At 39.2% G+C, this 20,898-nt stretch overlaps 1 protein-coding gene across 1 annotated transcript; it reads left to right on the top strand.

The window, feature by feature from the left end:
• The first annotated feature begins 3,421 nt into the window (after window positions 1-3,421).
• On the top strand, window positions 3,422-18,568 carry LOC107740841 (sal-like protein 1). Its single transcript, XM_016553365.1, has 4 exons — window positions 3,422-4,331; window positions 12,070-15,476; window positions 17,165-18,161; window positions 18,313-18,568. Exons 1-3 carry the CDS (start codon window positions 4,259-4,261, stop codon window positions 17,603-17,605), a joined length of 3,921 nt encoding a protein of 1,306 aa, XP_016408851.1. The 5' UTR covers window positions 3,422-4,258; the 3' UTR covers window positions 17,606-18,161; window positions 18,313-18,568.
• The last annotated feature ends 2,330 nt before the right edge of the window (window positions 18,569-20,898 follow it).

Raw genomic sequence — 20,898 nt, 5'->3', positions numbered from 1 at the left:
GTGCTAGAGGGAGAGAGAGAAGAACTTTGCGCTGTATTTCAAGGACGTTTTTACTCATCATCTTTGGCTCCAATGGTCACTTTTTAACGCCGAAAATGTCATACTTGTTTTTTGGTTTTCTTTCCAGCGAGTGTGCATGTGTTTTACTGTGTGGTCTTTGTGAATGAGACTGCTTAGTCTGCTTTTCAAAGACAGACTCTCATATTGCTTATCCTCCCTTCAGACAGTGGCAGTTTCAAACCACCGAAACCCCAGTTCCGTCTAATGTGTGTTATTGCTTGTTTTAAAGAACAATTAAAAATGAAAAGCTTGAATTTAATGTCGTTTTTCCTTTGCCGGGTGCTGGAAAGATGTGAATGAATGAGTAAACATCTTGAAACATTCATTTTACATTTCTCACACTGAAAATGTCTTGTGCATGCTATTTACAGCACCTCTTCCTAAACATCACACTCATTCCTGAAATGTGCTGGAAATTTCTTAACCACTCAACAATAATAAAGGTAAATAAACTATATGGTATTTATTTGTAATATAAAGCATTCACACCATGAGGTCTGGAACGGAACACATTAGAAAAATGCCTCGGTGGCTGCAATAATCCCCGTCATCTGTTGATAACAGATGGTAGATGTCATCAGGAGGCGACTGTCTGCCGCTTGGCATGAGCATCACGCCTGCCATGGAGACAAGATCACAATTTACAACAATTAAACTTTGTCCACTTTCTAAAGAACAAGAAATCATTCGTAATCATAATTCAAATTCGAGATTCTTCCGTTACTTTTATTTTGTCCCCAAAACTGTGAATGCCCCGCACTGCGTTTTGCATTCCACTCTTGTCCTTCAAGAAGCGACCGAGAACGTGGATAAACGGGGCTTAAACAGTAGTGCGTCTATAGCCTACCTCCAACAGGCATTGTGTAAATCAGCCTGATAAAAAAAAGCAGCATCAAATTCCTCGAGAGGAAGGAGTGAAGAGAAACATCTTTTATTTATAGCTCAACAGTTAGGAGGATGCAGAGAGAACGCGCTTTTTTTCCCTGTGACAAGAAGTTTAACATTTCATAAGGTCCTTCTTCGCATTCGCCACTGTTTCGACTTGATCCTATTCAAAGTGTGATCCAACTGTGTAATTCTCCACGCAGAGCCTGCAGCAGTTCAGCTCCTCACTGAAAGCTACATGTTGAACTCAGCTACAAAAAGGAGCTCTTTTAAAAGAGATAAAAGACATAAAACGGTGATGTGTGGCGTCCACAAACGCAAAGGCGAAAAAAAAATCATCCATACTGCTTATGCTATTCAATTATGCGGTCAAACGCCCTCTGTTTCTGTGGAATGATCAATTATCGGTTGTCAGTGATAATGGTGAATGATGACCCCACGCGCTCCCGCTGCTATATGCTTCTTATCGATTAGCGCGTGACACCCCAAGTGAGCGCGAGCATCTGCGCTCTAGAAAGAGCCCTGACTTTTTCTTTGCTCAATATAAGATAAACGTTATCTTAAAGATTTACATATTTCATATTCTGATGGTCGTAATAAATGTTCTCATGTCTAAGGAAGATGTCTAACTTTAAAATGTAACTCGTGCGCATCTGCAACGCGGTGTCACCCAAATAATATTTCCAAACCTTTTGTCAGCCCTGCCAATTAATTGCCGCCGCATAATAGATGGAGGGAGGGAGTGTTTGAGCGCTTTCACTTAACCCCTACCCCCATTCTCGTGGTGCACCCCTGACTTCTCTCGAGTCACAGCCCAAATTTCTCGCCGTTAGTGTCATTCACGCGGTGATTGTCCGAGCGCGCGCGGGGAATCTCATTTATAGCGTCTCGCGCTCGGCTGAGCTGCAAATCAGCGTGTTTACAGCCCCACACCAACACTCACATCAATTAACCGAGCATCGATCCTCTCACCGGGGACATCACAATATTGCCCCCTTCTTACAGTCCGTATCCCTGCATTTATGACACGATATGATTTGCAGGTGTTGTTGCCTTGTCTGGACTTTCATAATTGTTTAAAAGATGTAGTAAAGAAAGAAAGAAAGAAAGAAAGACAGAAAGAAAGAAAGAATTAGTCATGTTACGAATTTTTTTTCGGGAAAAAATGTTCATGCAATTAATGTGGACAGGTGGGAATACGTTATAGGCCAGAAATAAAACAATATAAATAACTTTAAAACACAGCCATAATCTGATGTGCTTTAAAGGTAAGTAGTATATTGATTTCTCCTCCGTATATCATTTTTTCTCAACCAAAAGTACACGTCGTCCGTTTACTCCTCTCTTCTTTCCCGCTCTTCTTTCATTAATAAGTAAATAACAGTCGCCTTAAGTATAGATAGCTGACGCTATAGGACCTGATCCATCTCGCCGGCAGCAGTTCGTTAAATATTCAGTGAGAAATAATGGCATCCGAGACATCACCTATAGTAACGTTATTGTCTTCATTTCTCAAAATCAGCTAGACTGATAGCTTCGTTTGTCTTTTCCAGGGCATAAATCTTCCGCTTTGCAGGTCGCTCCAGTGCAATCAGAGGGGAATATCTCTTCTTTAAAACACTGCCTATTCATAAATATGGTAACTATTATTATTATTATTATTAGAATATAATCGTTTCAAATGAGACAGGATTTTGTATAACAACGTAAAGTAACATGGACAGATAACTACGTTTGGAATGATAATGTCAATTTAGTTTTTACGCATGTGAAATCAATAAAACGTGTTTTTGCATACGTAGGCTGTTGAAATTTTTAAATATGTAATTCTCACTTTTAAAAAATCAATATGCAAATGTTTCAGAAGATAGCTAATTAGCATTATCAGCTATAGCACTTGGGGAAAATTTTGAAGCAAATTAAATTTGTCATATTGTTTCCTCTTATTTCATATGTAATTTATTTTTTGTCATGTTTAATCCAAATTAATTTTTGATTATTGCACATTTAAAAAAAAAAATCAAAAGATGTTAAAGTGACATAGCACATTTCCCCGTCAAAAGAGCAAACTGTTTAAAGAGAGTTCGTTTTTTTTTTAATCCAGCTTAAATCGATTCCTAAATATACTTGTTTCCAAAGACATTCTTGATGATTTCCAGACTTTTTACTTTTGTGCGACTTCTAAAATTTTAGCACTAAAGATTTATTGGATGAGGACTGTCTTCTCGGTCACCGCCTCGAAAGATAAAAAGCTAAAATTGTTTTGCCAAATTAATTTCAAACAGGCTAGTTTGTTGCATTCGCATAGCCGAAGCGGTTCGCTGTGGAGCCCGAGCGCTTCCTCTGTCTCTCAGTCGCGCGGTGAGAGAGTGAGAGTGGGAAGGAGAGGTGGGTGCGAGACTGAGAGGGACACAGAGCGCGAGTTATGATAGAACAGAGCAGTGACCAATAGAATAACAGAGGGGTGGGGCTGAGGATTTCTCACCGTTCTGCATGGGCCCTTAAAGTTTGTTTGTTCGCTGAATGCGGCGTGTGATGAAAACGTGTTACTGATCCCGTTCGGCAATAATCAGATGAATCTGATTTGGGACATTTGATACATTCTTTGGACTTTCGAGACGCCGATAGTTGCCATTACGCACGAAACTCCGTTGACCGACCTACTTTTAACACCGTTGCCTTGAGGAAAGAACGACTTGGTTAGAAACGGTGCGCTTGCAATGATCCAGGGGCTGAATTACAACAACTTTAATGCCAATCACAAACGAGGATACGCGAAACGCTCTGAAACGTCAAGCTAAGGAAAAGGCTGTGGAAGACCTTTGGCAGAGAGTTTGGCCATCCGGACACTTTTTGGTGAATTGCAACTTTTGAGCACCAGTTTGATGCCCAGCGAGATCAAAAGATATGGTTGGTCTTTCGAAAGAGAAATTGACATTCCTGTAGTGGCCAAGTTAAGCTCTAACGTAGCCACCAGATGGTTGCTAAGAAGGGTTAAACTGTATCTAAAGGGAGTTGGAAAATCCAGCCTTTCTTCCACACGGATCAACTCATTGGGTGGGAGCAGCAAGAGAGACAAGAGTCCCCAGCAAATCAGCGGCTAATTGATTAAAGAGACTTCATTTGAATAGGGGGCTGGCAAGGTGCCAATCGCCTTTCAGAGGCCCCCCTCCACCCCCCTCCCATGATTAATCGCGAGGCATTATTGATAATCATAACAGGACACATGCGCGGTGGATGGGCTCGATTTCCGTAATTTTGAGCAGATTTGATAGAATTTTTTTATTCTTTCGTGGCTGATGCGTGAGCCAGCATGTCGCGGAGGAAACAAGCGAAGCCGCAGCATTTCCAGTCCGACTCGCAGCTGGTCCTAACCGAGCACAATGGTGAGTTCAAGCCCTTATTACACACATAAACTCGCGCTGCACTTTTTACCAAAAGCGATTTCTACTTTTATTATGATTATTTTTGTTTTAACGTATTTAGTGTGCCTCCCCCATGTTTTTTTTTTTTTTTTTTAACTCAGACAAGGAATTGATACATTTATATATTTGTGCTACTGAAGGGACTCGCTGTAAGAGGTCTATTAAGTAGCTACAGCTGAAAAGTTTTAGACCACTCGAAACGATCACTTTGCGCTAAAACAAAACCACGTTTTCATCTAGGTCTGTGTGATTCTTCTCAGAATCCCTTTATAGCCTACCATTCTCATGTGTGTGTTTTTATTTTAAAGTTGGTCTCAAGCTGACTTTTGAAGGAAAGTAGGCTATAATATAGGTGAAGTTCGCGTTTCATTTTATTATGAAAGATTTTACAAAATTCACCACTAATTCTCATAGAATTAGTTTTGTTCTGGCCCGTTTAAGTTGCCCACACAAGTGGGGATTCGCATGGTTTCAGCTTTTCCCCCTCCTCCCCTCTTCTGTAGGATAGTGCATCTCTAGACTTCAGCAACGCCAAAACCCAGACAGAAGCAATATGAAACGATTCTTTTTCTTTTGTATATAGTTTTACACCATGCTATCTCAGTGACCAGCTGTGCCTATCTCACTCCGTTATCGAAAATTATGTCATGCGACCTTAAATGTGGAGGAGACGTCGGTGAAACTTATTTTCTTAAAAATATTTCCCCCCAGTATTTCCAACTCTTATGAAACTGTAATATGTAAAGAGTAAGCACAATCAAACTGAGTAGCATGTAGTTATGGGCGATCGGACAACGAAATCACAATCTCATGTAATCGAGCTTTTCCATTATGACTTCACACTTATATGATTTAAACTTTTTGCGTCATATTAATTTAGCTAAACCTTCTTATACAATAGAGGGGTATCGAAAACGTACACCAATATATCATCTCGTTCGTTTGCTTTTAATTCAGCTTTATGATCAAGAGCTGACTTGCTAGTAGCCCGTGCCATGTAGCTTTCGGACACACACTGTCCCACACTGTGACCAAACTCATCTTTCATACAGTGCCTTGTCATCTTTTAAAACGTACATTTACTACACATGTTTTTCGAGCTACAAATAAGAGTGCAAAATATGTATTAATATATTATAGAATTATTATTTTCTTTGAACATGTAAAATAACGATAGGCAATAACAAGCCTAATTCTATATGAATTATTCTTTTTTTTTCTAAAATGCTCTCCTACTAAATGTAGTCATTTAATTTGATAGTTTTTAGTGTTTGCACATTTCTGTTTCTGAAGTCAGCCAGGCAGTGACTAGGTTTTGTAACAGTCATTGACTACACATTTTAAGCCTATTCTTGTTTTACTACTTTTAAACTGCATTTATCAAAGGCCGTCTCACGTCCCATCGAGCTATAAAAAGAATTTAAAGGGCATACTGAATATCCTGATCAGTAAAGTGTCTTACTTGAACCGTTTTAAAACGAGGTGTTTCGGAGGAACTCTCCTATCTCTTGCTTAACTCAGCGTTTTGTAGGCTATCATGTTTCTGATTAGAATGGGACCTTTGAAGAGGTAAGGATTTGGTTTCATATCGAAACTAGATCCAAATAACTTTCTTCAGTTTATTTTTTATTCAGCTTTTAGTCAAATCCATTTTCAATATTCCGTTGTGGAACATGTGACGAATTAACAGAAGTGACCTACGTATACTGTTAATGCAAAAGGGAAAGTTAGTAGGCTATAGAAATATAGCACACCGTTCATTTAATGACCGTTCTACGGCAATCTTTATGTTAGCTTACATATAGAAACATTAATTACTGGCACAACACGACTATTAGCTCTTCAATATTGCAGTAAACAGCAACGTTATTTTACGCTCCTCCTCTTCACGTTAATTCATTTGATTTCTGAGGTTATACATAAAATAAAAATACACTGCTTTTCGTTGCAGATAATGGGCCGCTATAGACACCAGTTGCTTTTAGATGTCACAACTTCAGTTTCATAGGCGTTCCTTAAACTTACAATGTGTTTATGTTTGGTTATAAGAACAGAAAATATATCAGTGATATGCCTAATCGTTTTTTCCCCCTTGTTATAGCCTATGTTTTTTTTTAATACTGATTTTCGCGGTTCTGTGTGTTGAGATGCAATACTAAGTAGCCTAGCCTACATCCCCTTATATTAACATAGCCTATTCCCTTTTAATTTCGTAGAGAACGAAATACAGAAATCAGCTCGTTGTTATTAAAAATGAATACGAGAACAGGCCCAGATTTACATAAGCAGTTGTTTGGCGACTGACTTCCGAAGGTAAATTTCATTCATAGGTACATTTTATGTGATTACTGCTAGAATTTCAGAAACGGAAAAGAAAACAGATTTTCAAAATCATGGCATAGCTGGATGTTCCCTTTTCAATTTAATAAAGACGTGAATGGCAGTGTTTGTCAACCGCTGTCAGCTGACCAAGTTCACATTTCCGCCAAATACAGCTCATTCAAAGCAGGAGGAAAAGGCATAACCTGTAGACTATGTCAGTTCAGAAATGTATTGCTGTCTTCATGACTTAAGCATTGCTTGGTAACTTTTTTCCTTAAACTTTGGTTTAAACCAGGTCTTGATAAATACAGATAAACTTCCTTGGTGTCTTCTCACTTGAGAAAAAGCAGAGAGGCTAATTCCCCCCCTATGCTTTGCTGCCTGTGTGAGGTATTAGAAAGCAGTATTACGGCTAGACTGAGGTGAGGAGTCTGTCCCTGTTGCCTGTCACTGAGGGTGGGATGTAGAGCTTTTTTAACCTTTGCCAGGCTTCCTCTGTGGGGAGGCGAGGAGAGATCAGGTCACGGTTTGTTCATGTGTACCATGTCTCTGACCTCCACCATGCTGTGCTATAGCCAGCCAAACAGGGACTCTTACTTTTTTTTCTGGTGTGTGTGTGTGTGTGTGTGTGTGTGGTTGAGGAGGTGGGGGGTGATGTGGATTGAGATCAATGTGGCTGCTTTCCCCTTTCACCTCAGCAAATTTGCCACACATCCACCCAGAGAGATTGTCAGGGAGGTCCCCCCTCCAAAACACACACACAAGCATCACAAACAACAGGGATTTTGTATCTTGTCATTTTTTTTGGAAGTTTTGGAAGTAGATTCGATGTATTTTATTTTTTATTTTCTCTCTAGTCCCCTATCGCACTCATCCTTTTAAGAGCATGTCATAAGAATTGAGGATGAGGGCTCGGTGACCAGCAGAGAAGCCTTTCCCAGCCACACCATCTAGTGTTCAGTAGGACGTTTTCTATGGCTTGAGAGAGAAAGTGAGGGAGGGACGCTAACCCCCCCCCCCCCCCCCAAAACACACACAAGCATCGCAAACAACAGGGATTTTGTAATGTCGTCATTTTGTCAGTGTTTATGTAGTGAAAGTTTTGGAAGTGGCTTCAACGTCTGATTTAAAAAAAAATAAAAAATTCTCAAGTCTCCTCTCACACTCGTCCTTTTAAGAGCAAGTCATAAGAATTGAGGATGAGGGCTCGGTGACCAGCAGAGAAGCCTTTCCCAGGCACACCATCTAGTGTTCAGTAGGAAGTTTTCTATGGCTTGAGAGAGAAAGTGAGGGAGGGACGCTAAGTGAAAGCAGGAAAGTTGAGGGCGGGTGGAAGATAGTAAGGGACACACAAGGAGGTTCTGAGTGAACGGTAACTCACTCTTCGAAGTCACAACTAGCAAGGCGCCTGCAGCTGAGAAAAGTAACGTAGACATTACAAATTATTATCATGTATGTTTATCCTCTCTTTTTTTCTAGTCATTCTTTTTTCTTTTTTTACTTACCACATCACCAATTCTCTCTTTTTTTCTGTCTTGATTTGCTTGGGATGAGATTGTTGACCTGCTCTGTAGCATGCTGACGATGACCCAAATCCATCTCACTGTATAGAACTGTTCTCATCAAAACTAGCTCTGCCTCACTAATCTACAGCTCAGCACACAGCCGTGCACAGTGTACAATAGCTTTCACAAACTAGCGTCGTTTCTTGCTTTCCATGTACTTTAGAGTGACTACGTATAGACACACATCTGGCTTTGTAAGCTGCCCATTGCACATTGTTGTTTGAGTATAATTAAATTCTCAACTATTAATGCTTTTCTAGTTGAGAAAATTCATTTCAGTTTGCTTATCTTGTTTTTTTTTTAGACTGAAAATAATTATTTAAAATGCAAATTTATTCATTTATTTGTTCAAATGCTATTTTATTTATTTTTGGGCACGCAGATGTTTTTTTTTTAATTAATTAATTTTATTTATTAGATTTGTACCAGTGTTTGCATGCAGAATAAAGCGCGTGCTTTATTTACAGGTCAGAGGTTGTGTCAGAATGTCTCTTTAGACAGATAAGTCATAAGAATTGATTTCATACTTCACATGTCATTTGATGATTGTCAAATCATTTTTTGGAGATTAATAGTTTAAATGTCTACCTTCTAGAATATGTATTTTCTAAGAAAACAAGGTGCTGTTTAAATCTCTAAATATTATATTGAAATCAATAATTATAGGTTTGAATTTGAATAGTACACAGTGATATAACTTTTGAATATGCATTTGCAAGGATACAAATACATATTCAAAAGTTACATTGTTTTTTTCCCCTCAATTTTTTTTTTTTTTATTATTTCCAAAGACTTGCTGATGTTCATATTTTAGTAAGTCTCTTGCGGTACATATTTACTGAGGAAGAGAGAAAAAAGATTTTGTTAGTATTTTTATTTTGTGATCAGATGAATTGACTAAAATTTGCTGACCAAAAACAAAGATCTTCAACAGGTTGCAATGAATAAATTTAAGTGGTTTCATTTTTGGACTGAATTGTCATTATATTATATGACTGTAAATAAAAACAGACAGTTAGTGTGCATTTTTGTTATTATTATTTTAAATAATATCATATATATATATTACTATATTTTATCATATATTATATTATATTTGAAAAATAATTTGTTCTAATAAGCAGTATGATATGATTTACACATCAATTCTTAATTTCTACTCAAGTGATCTTCTTAACTACCCCCTCACTATATTCACTTTTCCCCTTTCATTATCCTCACCTCAACAGACTTTTAATATTAAAACTTTTTCATCAAAAAAGTTGACTTTTTCTCGTCTGGACAACACATCGTTTGTGTGAGACACGGCTTTACTGTCATGGCAACTTTAATGTTATCTGATGTTCCAGCTCAGAGAGACACAGGGGGAAGATAATCTCTGAATTAAACAGGATCTGCTTTAGAGTCAGCCGTGATGAGCAGACTGGGCCCTTGCCCCTCTCCCCTGCTCTGACACTCCCATGCTGGGGAACAATGGGGAGCCATCCTGTCTCTCCACAGGGCTGGGACACACTTCTTGCAGGGGTTCATTTGCAAATGAATCTCCACGATGATGAAAATGTTGAGAGCGAAGCCCCACAATGAGTGGGACTCATAGAGAATTGCAATTTGTAAATCAACTTGTGTATTTTCTAAGAAAACAAGGTGCTGTTTAAATCTCTAAATATTATATTGAAATCAATAATTATAGGTTTGAATTTGAATAGTACACAGTGATATAACTTTTGAATATGCATTTGCAAGGATACAAATACATATTCAAAAGTTACATTGTTTTTTTCCCCTCAATTTTTTTTTTTTTTATTATTTCCAAAGACTTGCTGATGTTCATATTTTAGTAAGTCTCTTGCGGTACATATTTACTGAGGAAGAGAGAAAAAAGATTTTGTTAGTATTTTTATTTTGTGATCAGATGAATTGACTAAAATTTGCTGACCAAAAACAAAGATCTTCAACAGGTTGCAATGAATAAATTTAAGTGGTTTCATTTTTGGACTGAATTGTCATTATATTATATGACTGTAAATAAAAACAGACAGTTAGTGTGCATTTTTGTTATTATTATTTTAAATAATATCATATATATATATTACTATATTTTATCATATATTATATTATATTTGAAAAATAATTTGTTCTAATAAGCAGTATGATATGATTTACACATCAATTCTTAATTTCTACTCAAGTGATCTTCTTAACTACCCCCTCACTATATTCACTTTTCCCCTTTCATTAGCCTCACCTCAACAGACTTTTAATATTAAAACTTTTTCATCAAAAAAGTCGACTTTTTCCCATCTGGGCAACACATCGTTTGTGTGAGACACGGCTTTACTGTCATGGCAACTTTAATGTTATCTGATGTTCCAGCTCAGAGAGACACAGGGGGAAGATAATCTCTGAATTAAACAGGATCTGCTTTAGAGTCAGCCGTGATGAGCAGACTGGGCCCTTGCCCCTCTCCCCTGCTCTGACACTCCCATGCTGGGGAACAATGGGGAGCCATCCTGTCTCTCCACAGGGCTGGGACACACTTCTTGCAGGGGTTCATTTGCAAATGAATCTCCACGATGATGAAAATGTTGAGAGCGAAGCCCCACAATGAGTGGGACTCATAGAGAATTGCAATTTGTAAATCAACTTGTATGTTAAACAGCATGATTTTTGAGGGACAAAAAGAGAGGAGGTGGGGTGAGAAAGAATGAGGAAACTGGAGAAAGGCCACAGCCCTAAAAGGGCTGGGAGGGAGGGAACTGAACAGTTTTTCTCCCTTTCTTTTGCAAATGCTTATGGTTAATTTTCAAGAAAAAGTCCCAACCTGTTCCACTGTATAAATTAAATAAAAATTCAGCATGTGTTCTGGCATGTGATATTACTACTGTACACTTAAACTTACACTTGTTTAATCAAGCAAAGAGTTTCTTGCTTAGCCAAATGTTCAGTAATTGTTTACTTTTTATTTATTTATTTATTTATTTTGTATTCAAATGCTTGCATTGATAACGCTGCATAAACGATCACCTAAAACTAGTTACAAATGTTCCTACTGATTGAATAATTATTTAGTATTCCAAATCATTTTAAAACCACTCTCTGTATTAAGATGATCATGCAATTACTTCATTCATGCTTATACTGGTATGAGTGAATTTCTGTGCTCCTGCAGAGTGCGTAGCAATCTGAATGCCAAAGGCTTACTTGTTCCTGTCAGATCCTGATTGCAGGCTGACTGGATACAAATTAGTTTAGTGACAGGGATAACCTGTCCAAGATGCCTGCAGTTGGTTGAAAATGAGCAAAGTTGACAGCAAATTGAAAGTCTAATAAGTCCTTCAAATGGTTGATTTGTGCCTAGTGGACATGTAGACATTGAGGAGTATGAAATATTGGAAATCAATGGCCCTCTATGAAATTTAATTAGGGCCCATTGTTCTCAGTTCATAGTATTTTTATGTTTTGATGGATTATCTGAAGAAAATGATTACCTAAGGTGGTTGAATTGATGGGACTTTGATACACATCTTCAAAGATCACTTTTAAGCAATATTGTAAAAGTGCTATTGATTTTGTCTCTTTTCTTATCCTATTTCATCATAGCTCTACATAGTGTGGAGGCCACTTTCTTGGTGTTATTTGGTATTTGTTTCTTTTTAGATGGTTGTTTTTTGAACGTATGAGGGGGATAAGCATTAAACTGATTAACAGAGGATTAACAACAAAAGAATTTGCACAGATAAAGCTGCTTCTTCAGATACAAAACATCTCTAATCACTAATCCCCCTGTTCCCCCCTCTTATTTTCCTCTGCAGGGGACACAGAGACCAAACCGGACGACTCCCCCTGTAAAGACTCGGGTGCCCATGTCTGCAGTAGATGTTGCGCAGAGTTCTTTGAACTATCGGATCTTGAACAACACCAGAAGAATTGCACTAAGAATCAATTAGTTCTAATTGTGAATGAAAATCCAGTGTCTCCTTCCGGAACCTTCTCCCCAGGCTCCTCTCCTCATAATCCTGATGAGCAGATGAATGATACAACTAATAACACAGATCAAGCAGAGTTGACCGACCTTTTGGAGCAGAACGTACTTGACAAAGAGGAGGCCATGGACACTGAGATGTCAGGAGTCTCTGCACCCCATCATGATGGAAGACGTATGGCAGGTGGCAGCCCACTCAGTGGCGTTGGAAGCAGCCATGGAGCTCTGGGCAGCACTGGGTCCAATCTGGGGAACTCTGTCATCTCTGCCTCACTACCTCAGCTGGGTAACTTGACTGAGCTGGGTAATTTTTCCATGATCAACAGCAACGTCATTATTGAAAACCTACAGAGCACCAAAGTGGCAGTGGCCCAGTTCTCTCAAGAGACCAGAGCAGCGGGAGGGCAAAGAGTGGCTGTGCCAGCCCTCATGGAGCAGCTTTTGGCCCTACAGCAGCAGCAGATCCATCAGCTACAGCTCATCGAGCAGATTCGTCACCAGATTCTTCTGCTAGCCTCACAGTCACCTGAGCTCCAAGCACCACCTAGTTCTTCCCCTGTGACTTTAGGTTCAGGTACTAGCCCACTAACCACTCTTAGTTCCCATTTGTCTCAACAGTTGGCAGCTGCTGCAGGGTTAGCACAGAGCATAGCTAGCCAGTCTGCAAGCATTAGCAGTTTGAAACAGATGACTAATGTTGTGCAGCTACCTCAGAACAATTCCAGTGTGGGAGAGTCATCTCAAAACCTTGGAGCAGCAGGGCCAGCTACAGTTAATGCCCCACCTTCAGACAAGAGGCCAGGTAATGCAGGAAGCTTGCATCCTCAGTTGGGAAATCCATCACTGGCGAAGTCATCCACACCAGCCTTTACAATGGGAAGCCTATTGAATCCTGTGGCTAATACCCTTCTACCTCAGCCCCCACCAGGCAACCCAATATTTTCCAGTGCACTGCCCAGTGTCGGTACCACAGTTGAGGATCTCAACTCACTGGCTGCACTTGCTCAGCAAAGAAAAGGCAAGCCACCTAATGTCTCTTCTTTTGAACCGAAGAGTAGCTCTGAGGATACATTTTTCAAGCATAAGTGCAGGTTTTGTGGCAAGGTGTTTGGTAGTGACAGTGCTTTGCAGATTCACTTACGTTCTCACACAGGTGAGAGGCCATACAAATGCAACATATGTGGCAACCGCTTTTCCACCCGCGGTAACTTGAAGGTTCATTTTCAGCGTCATAAAGAGAAGTATCCACACATTCAGATGAACCCATATCCTGTACCAGAACATCTAGACAATATTCCTACGAGTACTGGCATTCCCTATGGTATGTCTATGCCTCCCGAGAAGCCAGTGACTAGCTGGCTCGATAGTAAACCTGTTCTGTCTACTCTGACATCTTCTGTTGGCATGTTACTTCCACCAACTATACCAAGCCTGCCTCCATTCATCAAGAAGGAAGATAATAGCTCAATGGCTATAAGCAGCCCTTCTCATTCTACTAAAAGCGACTCAGGTCCTGCTGATGCACTTATGAGGAACACAGATAATGTGTTGGAAGAAGGGGAGAGCACAACCCTGCCTACCTCATATGAAAAAGTTGAAGAAAACAACCATTCATCCAGTCTAACGACAAACATGAGCTCTGCAGTGGAGGGTACCATTGAGTACACCACCTCCAACAGCCCTCCCATGGCCACTAATCCACTCATGCCCCTGATGTCAGAACAGTTCAAAGCTAAGTTTCCTTTCGGAGGTCTCCTTGATCCTCTCCAAGGTTCAGAAACATCTAAGCTTCAGCAACTCGTTGAGAACATCGACAGGAAAGTGACAGACCCTAATGAGTGCGTTATTTGCCACCGTGTTCTTAGCTGCCAGAGTGCACTCAAAATGCACTACCGCACACACACCGGGGAGAGGCCTTTCAGATGTAAAGTGTGTGGTCGTGCCTTCACCACCAAGGGCAACCTCAAGACTCATTACAGCGTCCATCGAGCTATGCCGCCACTGAGGGTCCAGCATTCTTGTCCTATTTGCCAGAAGAAGTTCACAAACGCTGTGATACTTCAGCAGCACATTCGCATGCATATGGGTGGTCAGATCCCTAACACCCCTCTTCCTGACAACTATCCAGAATCCATGGGATCCGATGCTGGCTCATTCGATGAAAGAAACTTTGATGATCTTGAAAACTTCTCTGATGAAAACATGGAAGCAATCGAGGATGGACCAGACAGCAGCATTCCAGACACACCAAAGTCAGTTGATGCATCTCAAGACAGCCTCTGTTCATCCCCTACTCCACAGGAGTCATTAGGCATGGAGAGCCAGGAGAAGAGTGCCAATCAGGGAGCAGAAGAAGAAGTGCAGTGTGACCAAGGGAAATTAATGGAGAACGGAGTAATGGAAGGAGACAGACTCACAAATGACTCCTCTTCTCTTGGAGGCGACATCGAAAGCCAAAGTGCCGGAAGTCCAGCTGTCTCTGAATCTACCTCTTCCATGCAAGCTCCATCACCCTCTAATGGTACTATCCAACAGCAAAAGTCTCCTAGTCTGGAGGACCGGCAGCAGAGGGCATTGTCATTGGACTACATTAGTGCGGGTCTCATGCAGTCTCATTCTCACAGTCCTGGAGCTCTGGATCTTACTTCAATTAACTCATCAAAAGATCCTCTTAGCATGCTTTTCCCCTTCCGTGAGCGAGGCACCTTGAAGAATACAGCATGTGACATCTGTGGCAAAATGTTTGCCTGCCAGAGTGCCTTGGACATCCATTACCGAAGCCATACCAAAGAGAGACCGTTCATTTGCACAGCATGCAACCGGGGCTTTTCCACCAAGGGGAACTTGAAGCAACATATGCTGACCCACCAGATGCGAGATTTGCCCTCCCAGCTCTTTGAGCCTAACACCAGTCTTGCCTCCAGCCCAACTCCATCGCTTCTATCTGTTGGACCCTTGTCCTCAATGATGAAGGCTGAGGTCAATGGCTTTCTGCATGGCCTTCAACCTGAAGTAAAAGACTTGCCCCCAGCACTGGTGACCTCATCTGCTTCCACCTCTCCAGTACTTTCGGCCACCCCACCACGGAGGACGCCTAAGCAGCACTACTGTAACACTTGTGGGAAGACATTCTCCTCCTCCAGTGCCCTGCAAATCCACGAGAGAACCCATACGGGAGAGAAGCCCTTTGCTTGCACAATCTGTGGACGAGCATTTACCACCAAAGGAAATCTCAAGGTAATTACTGCTGTATATAAGAAGAAAATTATTTTCTCTGTTTTTTTATGAAATACGTTATTTGAACTTTTTACTTGATGTTATTTTGCTATTCATGTTTGTGAAAAGTCAGCCAAAATAGGGATTGATCATATAAACAAGTATTGATGAGGGAAAATAAGTAGAATGCTTTGTGAATAATAAGGCGGGAAAGTGAAAAGCACAAGCATGCATAAAGAAATTATACAGAAAGTATACAATTATAAAGAAATTATACAGAAATAATAAAGAGGAAGTGGAAATGTTGAGTCATCCAATTAATATGAATACTGGGCTGAAACCTGAACTTGAAATTGGTAGAACAAAGCCAAGAATGCTTCACTTAACAGGCCTTAACCACAGTTACCAGCGGTAACCACCCTTAGCAGTGGCACGCTAACTATTTTTCCAGAGTTTATCTTTGATCGCAATAAATAAAAAGGCCAAGCACACAGATAAACAGAATCCTGGGGGTTTTATATGGATATGTGATTGCACTAATTTGTGTGAAATGTGACTCGCAATAGGCATAATTTTCAGGAAGAAATGTAAATATCAAACTTAGGGCTGTGCAAATAATCGAATGCGATTTTCATGCGTATCTCGTCAGTAAAGCCAGTTCTGTGATTAGTAGTAAATTTCCCGCACATGCTTTCAGATGGAGCGGCATTTACTACACAGAGCCGTATTTCACTGACAAGCTACACAAAATCGCGTTAAAAATCGGCAATGAATCGCCTGCAATTTTGAATGTACATGCTTTCAGATGGAGCGGCATTTACTACACAGAGCCGTAGGTCACTGACAAGCTTTTGAATGTGATTTTGCGTAGCTTGTCAGTGATTTACGGCTCTGTGTATTAAATGCCGCTCTATCTGAAAGCACGTGCTGGAGATTTACTACTAATCACAGAACCGGCTTTACTGACGAGGTGCGCATGAAAATCGCATTTGATTTTTTGCACAGCCCTAATCAAACTATAAATTTCCCTCTGAATAAATAAGTAGGTACTCTTTTAGCGAAGTATGAAATTGAAAATTAATTTTCAAATGTCTGATTTCACTGCATAAAGTATTTATATAAAAAATGAATAATGAATTTGCAATGCATTAAACACTATCAGTTTGAAAACATTGTCATATAAATTGGGAATGGGGATCAATAAATCATTTCTGAGCTTTGAAAATAGCAAAAGTAGCATAAAGATGAGAAAATTTACACCTCATATGTTCAATGCTACACTAAGTGTTGCGACAATTAAAAATGGTTATTTTTTGAACATTCCTGAATGTGTTGCATGCTTCAAGGGTGAACTGGGGGCAACTGTCAGATACAATACTGTCCAGCACAATGAAAGTGGACAGTGCAATTTTCTCAGAACACACGTCTACCACAGGCCCTTTGTTTTATATGCAGACCACCATTCTCACTGAGTGAACTTTACAACATTTTAACCTTGTTTTAATAATTAGACAAATGCTGCTTCCAGTGGGCCTATTTTAATACTAATTATTATACTGGTCCTCTTTTTCCATTGCATCATCTCATGTGTTATTCATTTTAATGTTTCCAAATTTTAAACATTGTAGCTCGACTGCTTCTTTGTTTTTATACTCTTTAATCACTTTGCTTCCACTTCCTTCTCTCTCTCTCTCTCTCTCTCTCACTAGGTGCATATGGGTACCCACATGTGGAACAGTGCTCCTGCACGGCGTGGTCGCAGGCTTTCAGTAGATGGTCCCATGGCTTTCCTGGGCACAAACCCTGTAAAGTTCCCTGAGCTCTTCCAAAAGGACCTAACTGGTAGGGCTGGAAACGGAGACCCAACCAGCTTCTGGAATCAGTATGCTGCTGCTTTCTCTAACGGCCTGGCCATGAAGACCAACGAGATCTCTGTGATCCAGAATGGAGGCCTGCCCCCTCCACTGTCAGGGAGTGTGGGCAACGGGGGCAGTTCTCCGATCGGAGGCTTGACAGGCAGCATGGAAAAGCTGCATAACTCTGAGCCCAATCCTGCTCTGGCTGGCCTAGAGAAAATGGCCAACACCGAGAACGGGACTCACTTCCGCTTCACACGCTTCATGGAGGACAAGGAGATAGTGACCAACTAGAGAATAGTTTTTGTTGCGCTCATGAACAAATATACACTCTTAAACTGGCACACACATGCTCCCATATATGTGTCCATGAAAGAAAGAATGAAAAGCAAGAAGAAAAAAAACTATCAGCTTTTGCTTGCCATGAAGACTTTATGAAGACGAGTTTGAAAAGAACATGCTTTTTTTGTACAATGTACAACATGTTATAGTTTTATGGAGCTTATTTATTAGTGATTATAACCTTGCTCGAAAAAACAAGTGGAAATATTAACAGTTACTTCGTTTTTATGTTATTTTCTGTTTTATCAGCAGAGTGAATCTGTATGAGTGTTTTAAAGTGTGCTTTTGACACTTAGCTTTCCTTGGTAGAAGGCTTCACCATGGCATTAAATTATTTTCTATCTGTAGTATGTGTTAACAAAACTTGATGTTCATGTAATGGTTTAGAGCTTAAAAAGTGCAACGTAAGGCTGTAAATACTGTACACTTATCTGTGCTAGTTGGTTTACAAGCTGTGTAGAAACTTTCCTCTGAGAAATATCAACATTTCATAAATCCAGGGACATAGGTTAGTCCTTTTCTCTCTGTCTTAGAAGTTAAAAAGAAAAAAAAAGAAAAGTAAAAAAAAAAAGTTTTCACCTCAGCTGTTTATTTAGACCTTAATATTTTCATTTTGCTTTTTACTACATTCAGTTCTCACTCTTTATTTGTGCTTATAGGATACAAAGAATAAACGGTTGTTAGATGTCGACATGAAGAGGTCCACACACTTACGAATGCGAGGGGAAAAATGCCTTGTGTGATCTTTGAGGTTTTGCTGGGCTTTCAAACTGCTGCTAGGTACTAGCGTCTTTGTTTGACATCTACTGCACTTCATGTGTTGACGCGCCCTATACATTTTTTTTTCTCTCTCTCGGATGTGGAGCAACAAATTCCTTTACAGCAATTGTACATAGTCTTACTCGAAGACAAGGTCCATCTTAAGTTTATTCAACCATCTGAACTATTTAAAATCATATACGTATTTTTCATTTAAAAATGTTGAGTTTGCCTAGTCGATATGTTTTTAGCTCTGGCAGAAATTCGTTGTCTGATGGACTATGGATTTCTTCTCCCGACAGCGTGCATTAAACGTGTGAAATGTTAATCCAAAGTCGGTTACATATTTAACTTCAACGTGTCAGACCGCGTCCGTCAGGATGCAAATGCAATTACAGAGCGCTTCATTAAAACACATTCAGCTCCGCTGTAAGTCACATTTCTGAGTTCATCATTCTGCTGGTTGACAGGCTTCAGCATCTTTAATTAAACAATCGATCGTTTTAGAAGCCCCTTTCTTTCAGCGTTTGTTTAGATGGATTGGTTCACCGTTCCTGTCTTATAAGGAAAACTTTTTAGGCTAACCCATTTTCTTCGAGTTAATAGGTTTTTAGCTGAAAATATTTTTATATATTTAGTAGGCTACTTTAATTTGGTACTAGAATTGTTTCATGTTACCCGGAGATTTTGGATTTAGCCGGACTGTAAATGTTGTACACGTTATAATTATAAAAAATATTAATTAGCCCATTTATATTAATTTTGCGCTGCACAAACGATACGTGTCTTTGCTTTCGCCTTTGGATTTCGCCCTTTAACAGGATTTTGTCATCACCAACAAAAGCATCAAATATTCTGTTATCGGGGTATTGTTATAATTTTAAGATTGATTCTTGTTAATTATTCAACCACTTTTAAAATATATAAACCCTTTAAGGGAATGTCATTGATGAATAGTGGGCTTTAAAAAAAAAGAAGCTAAAAATAAAAATAATAACTCTCAATCTTTCATCGTTTAAAATAAAATATATGCCCTGCTTTTTCACCAGCTGCATTTAATTTAACACACCATTGCACTTCCTGAAACGCAGGATCTGTTAATTCGAGGCTTGCATCCTCTCGCCCCATGCCGCCTCCTCCCCGGATTTTATAGCTGGCTAAATTCCCCAATATTTACAAGATCGCTATGCTAAATGACCCTTGCAAACAGTCCGGGAGCGGCAGAGGGTCCCCGCCCCTCTCAATCTGTGCGCTCACTTTGAGCATCCGCGACAGGCGCTTTGTTTGAACATCTCATCAGCTTCCGGATTCTTCACGCGCAGTTCCATTGACAGGAAACCCCTCTCAAACATGACATTTGTCATCGGTGTTTGACATTAAAGTTATTTGATTCACACACGTTAAACTTTGCTCCATGACGAATGCAGTTCATATTTATTTACTAGTATTATTTTAATTTCGTCAAACGTAGCCTATTTATCGACTACATTTAATTATAATTAAATATAATTAAATTATGAGAACCTACTTGTTTCATTATTTTTTGCAGTAGTTGATATTGTTGAACATTATTAAACAACGTAATGTTGTCAACAACAGGATGTCGATACAGAAGAATAAAAAAAAAAATCAGATATTGCCAAATTGCATTTTAAACCAGAGAGCCATGAGACACATATCTGTTTTAATTGTTTAGCTTTTATTTGATTAATAATAATAATAAGAATTGATGGCTGAATATGTGATCAATTTAATAATAATAAAAAGAAAAGAAAGAAAAAAACAGAATGATCCATTTCAGTTTTTCAGTGTACCCTAATTCATGTAATTTTCTACTTTTCAGTAATAGTTCCCCCTTTTTCATTTATTATCTTTTAAAAAGAATAAATACACACTATGAATAAATAGAAAATGTAAAGAGATGTTCATGTGCAAAAAAAACAACAACAGATAAATGCTAATCTTTAATATGTCTTAAGTCATGTTCTCTGTCTGCAGTTGTTACACATATTTGTAATTTGCTGTATGATTACCTAATTTATTATTATTTATTATTATTCAATGCAGAGTAATTTATCCTCCTATTTATGCAAACTCAAAACATATGAGTGTCTAATAATGTGATTTAAACTGAAATTGAACATTATCTAATAATTTTTTTATGAAGCAGACAATTGTATATGAAACAAAAGATTAAGTATTTATTTAATTAAAACACACACACACACACACACACACACACACACACACACATAAACACACACAGGATGAACTGTAGGAGCCATCCATTAGAGAGATGTTATGTGTGCATCTGTATATATAAAGGTATTTTGTACGTGTATGGAAAGTGAGAAATTGTCTACACCTAACCAGGTCACTGTTTATCATAATCACACAAAATGAAGGCAGGGAATACAATTATTAAAATAGTAATAATATTAATAAGGACTTATAAGGTGGTGAATTTTTAAAAACACACAAAGATG

The sequence above is a fragment of the Sinocyclocheilus rhinocerous genome, unplaced genomic scaffold, assembly GCF_001515625.1.
Source record: "Sinocyclocheilus rhinocerous isolate Xijiao unplaced genomic scaffold, SAMN03320098_v1.1 scaffold1638, whole genome shotgun sequence".
Lineage (NCBI taxonomy): Eukaryota > Metazoa > Chordata > Actinopteri > Cypriniformes > Cyprinidae > Sinocyclocheilus > Sinocyclocheilus rhinocerous.
This window is presented reverse-complemented; position numbering and strand designations above follow the sequence as displayed.

Bases quoted from the DNA above. Each gene is read 5' to 3' on its own strand.
- LOC107740841 (XM_016553365.1), top strand. From the start codon at position 4,259: ATGTCGCGGAGGAAACAAGCGAAGCCGCAGCATTTCCAGTCCGACTCG. The intron at 4,332-12,069 runs GTGAGTTCAAGC...TTTCCTCTGCAG, and splicing joins GGTCCTAACCGAGCACAATG to GGGACACAGAGACCAAACCG. The intron at 15,477-17,164 runs GTAATTACTGCT...CTCTCTCACTAG, and splicing joins CCACCAAAGGAAATCTCAAG to GTGCATATGGGTACCCACAT.